At 37.6% G+C, this 3,123-nt stretch overlaps 1 protein-coding gene across 1 annotated transcript in view; it reads right to left on the bottom strand.

The window, feature by feature from the left end:
• Positions 1–285: 285 nt before the first annotated feature.
• Positions 286–3,123, bottom strand: part of CENPC (centromere protein C) — a 167,360-nt gene continuing 164,522 nt past the window's right edge. Inside the window, exon 19 of the mRNA XM_006874819.1 lies at positions 286–356. Within this exon, the coding sequence (XP_006874881.1) occupies positions 286–356 (71 nt within the window). The remainder of the gene's footprint in view (positions 357–3,123) is intronic.

Genomic DNA, 3,123 nt, shown 5'->3' with positions numbered 1-3,123 from the left:
TCAAACTGACATCTTTGCTTTTTTAAATTCTAAAGTCTTTTTTTTTTAAAAAGAATTTTAATTCTAAAGAGGACTTTTGCAGCCTATCTGAGCAATGAACTATGTTGTTGCTGAAATACTTGTGGAAAAATCAGAACATGGGAATTTGAAAATGTTTATCTGATATAAGTAATCATTAAACAGAAAGAAGTTTTTATTTAAAAATTCATAAATGTTCCAAATGTACAAATATATATATACACACACACATATATATATACATGTGTTTGAACTTTGCTTCGTCTTTCATCTTTTTATCTGTGTGAAAAGAAGAACACATTCCTCATTCAGGAGATTTATGATGTTGTAATAATTACCTGAAAACAAAATGACAAGAAAATAAAATTATTTTCATAGGGATCATTCTCCTTTTGATAAGACATTAGACTAGCACTGTGGCAGTTACAGTGTATAACACAAAATAAAAACAATTCACCTAATTAAAAATTACTCTTATTTAACTCTATGAACTAAAAGTTCCAACAGTTCTACCACCTATGATTCAGAAAGAATGCAAGTTTCACATTATTCTGATAAAGAATGCAGAAATGTATCCAACAATGGTGCAGGTAAAAAATGTCTTTCTGGACCTAATTTTACTAGGTTTTTGGAACTGTGTGAAGCCCTCCAAATACCTTCATATATGTTTTGTTGTGAGTTGACCATGAATCTATTTCACCACATGGCAAACTCATGTGTCCAGAGTCCAACTGCTCCATTGGGTTTTCAAGGCTATGATCTATCAGAAGCAGAGCATCAGGCCTATCTTCAAGGTAACTCTGGATGGGGTTCAACCACCAACCTTCTGACAAACAGAATACGTATTTGTACCACCCAGGCACTCAGTTTTCACATATGATGTTGTTGCTAGATGCCTTTGAGCTGGTTCTCATTCATATGGACCCTATACACAACAGAATGAAACACTGCTTGGTCCTGCACTATCCTCACTACTGGTTTATATTTGTGTCTGTTGTTGGGCATGTCTTCCATTTTTTTGGATAACCCTTCATTTTACCAAGCATGATGCCCTTCTTCAGGGGCTGGTTCCTCTGGATAACATGCCCAGAATATTAGACTCATCATCCTTGCTTCCTAAGGGGCAGTCTGCTTCACTTCTAAAACAAATTAGTTTGTGCTTCTAACAGTCCATGGTACTTTCAATATTCAATATTCTTTATCAGCTCCATAATTCAAATACATAGATTTCTCTACAGTCTTCCTTATTCATTGTCCAACTTCATTGCAAATGAAGAAATAGAAAATACCACCTTAGTCTTCAAAGTGACAACTTTGCTCTTCTGCAACAGATTTGCCTAATATAATACATTGTTTAATTACTTAACTGCTGCTTCCATAAGCACTGAGAATCCAAGCAAAAGAAAGTTTTAGACAACTTCAATCTTTTCTCTGTTGGTCATGACGTTATTTATTAATTTGTGAGGGTTTTTGTTTTCTTTAAGTTGATATGAAATTGTTTTCATTAGGTTGATATGAAATTCATACTGTAGGCTCTAGTCTTGGATCTTCATCAGTTAGTATTTCAAAGCCTCTTCCCTCCAAGAAAACAAAGTTGTGTTATTTGCATATAACAGGTTGTTAATGAATCTTCCTTCAATCTTGATGTTTTTCTAGTCTGTTTTCCTTCTCTAAAGGCTGCCTTTTGGTCTATTTACAGGATCTTCATGAGCACAATTAAGTGTTATGAAATTCCAACTGTTCGCAATGTTGTCTGTAGTTTGTTCTGATCCACAGAGTTCAAAGTCTTTGCATAGCCCATAACGATCTTTCTGGTATTCTCTCCTTTCAGCTAAGATCTATCTGATGTCAACAATGACATTCCTTGTTTCATGTCCTCTTATGAACCCATATTGAATTCCTAGCAGCTTCCTGTGAATGTGCTGCTGCAAAGGTTTTTAAATTATCTTCAGCAAAATTTTACTTGTGAGAGACTGGGGTGCTCATGCATTGCAGGTGGGATTGCAAGATGGTCCAACCACTCTGGAAAACAACATGGTGTTTCCTCAGAAGGCTGGATATAGAAATACCTTATGATCCAGCAATTCCTCTACTTGGTATTTACCCACAAGAAATATGAGCCATAACATGAGTAGATATATGCACACCAATGTTCATAGCAGCACTATTTACAATAGCAAAAAATGGGGACAGCCTAAATGCCCATCAATTGAAGAATGGATAAACAAACTGTGGTACATACATACAATGAAATATTATGCTACCTTGAAGAACAACAAGGAAGCTGTAAGCTATCACATAACATGGATGAACCTTGAGGACATTATGTTGAGTGAAGGACCACTACTGTAAAAGACTAAGAAAAGGAACTCATACTAAAAGGGGGGAAAGGAGGATTCTTCGCTGGTTACCAGGATGTGGGAGGTGGGGTGAAGGAAGGGAGAAAAAGGTGGAGCATAGGGTAGGGAGTAGACACAGGATAGTTTGGGTGCTAGAGAGGGGGGCAATACACAAGAAGGGGAAGGGGAATGGAAGAACAAGGTTGATGGGAAAACAATTCGGCAAGTTTGCTTGGGCTAGGCAGGACAGAAGTAAACAATGATGTATGAACAACCTTGGAACAACAGCGATCTGGGATACAGGAATTGAGACATGGTTGATATGGGAAAAACGGGGGAAACAATGTTAAGGTGCTTGGCTGTCTTTTCAATCTTGGTTTCCCCGGCATACCATTATAAAATAGACACTTGAGGAGGAGAGAAAGGAATAGCCAGAAATATCACCGTAGGAAGCTTGTAAGTCCGTCTTTTGCCTATATCTGATTGGAATACCTAAAATGGGGCTACAACATGCCTAGTGAAGGAGGCTTCCCAACGAGCCTCTCACTACATAAGACTATAGATGGAATCCTGAACCACATCCAGAATCTTTTGAGGTGGAAGACAAGCAGACCAATCTGGAGCAACTAGAAGAACAGAAGATACTTCCTGAAAGAAAGATCAATAGGAAAAATAAAAAACAGTAACGGCAGTCCGACTGATTACTACAAGAACAAGCAAGTTGCTCGCCCAGGAGACATCAAAGCAAGTGGTCAGGTCCCCTCAG

The sequence above is a fragment of the Chrysochloris asiatica genome, unplaced genomic scaffold (assembly GCF_000296735.1).
Source record: "Chrysochloris asiatica unplaced genomic scaffold, ChrAsi1.0 scaffold00303, whole genome shotgun sequence".
Taxonomy (NCBI): domain Eukaryota; kingdom Metazoa; phylum Chordata; class Mammalia; order Afrosoricida; family Chrysochloridae; genus Chrysochloris; species Chrysochloris asiatica.
This window is presented reverse-complemented; position numbering and strand designations above follow the sequence as displayed.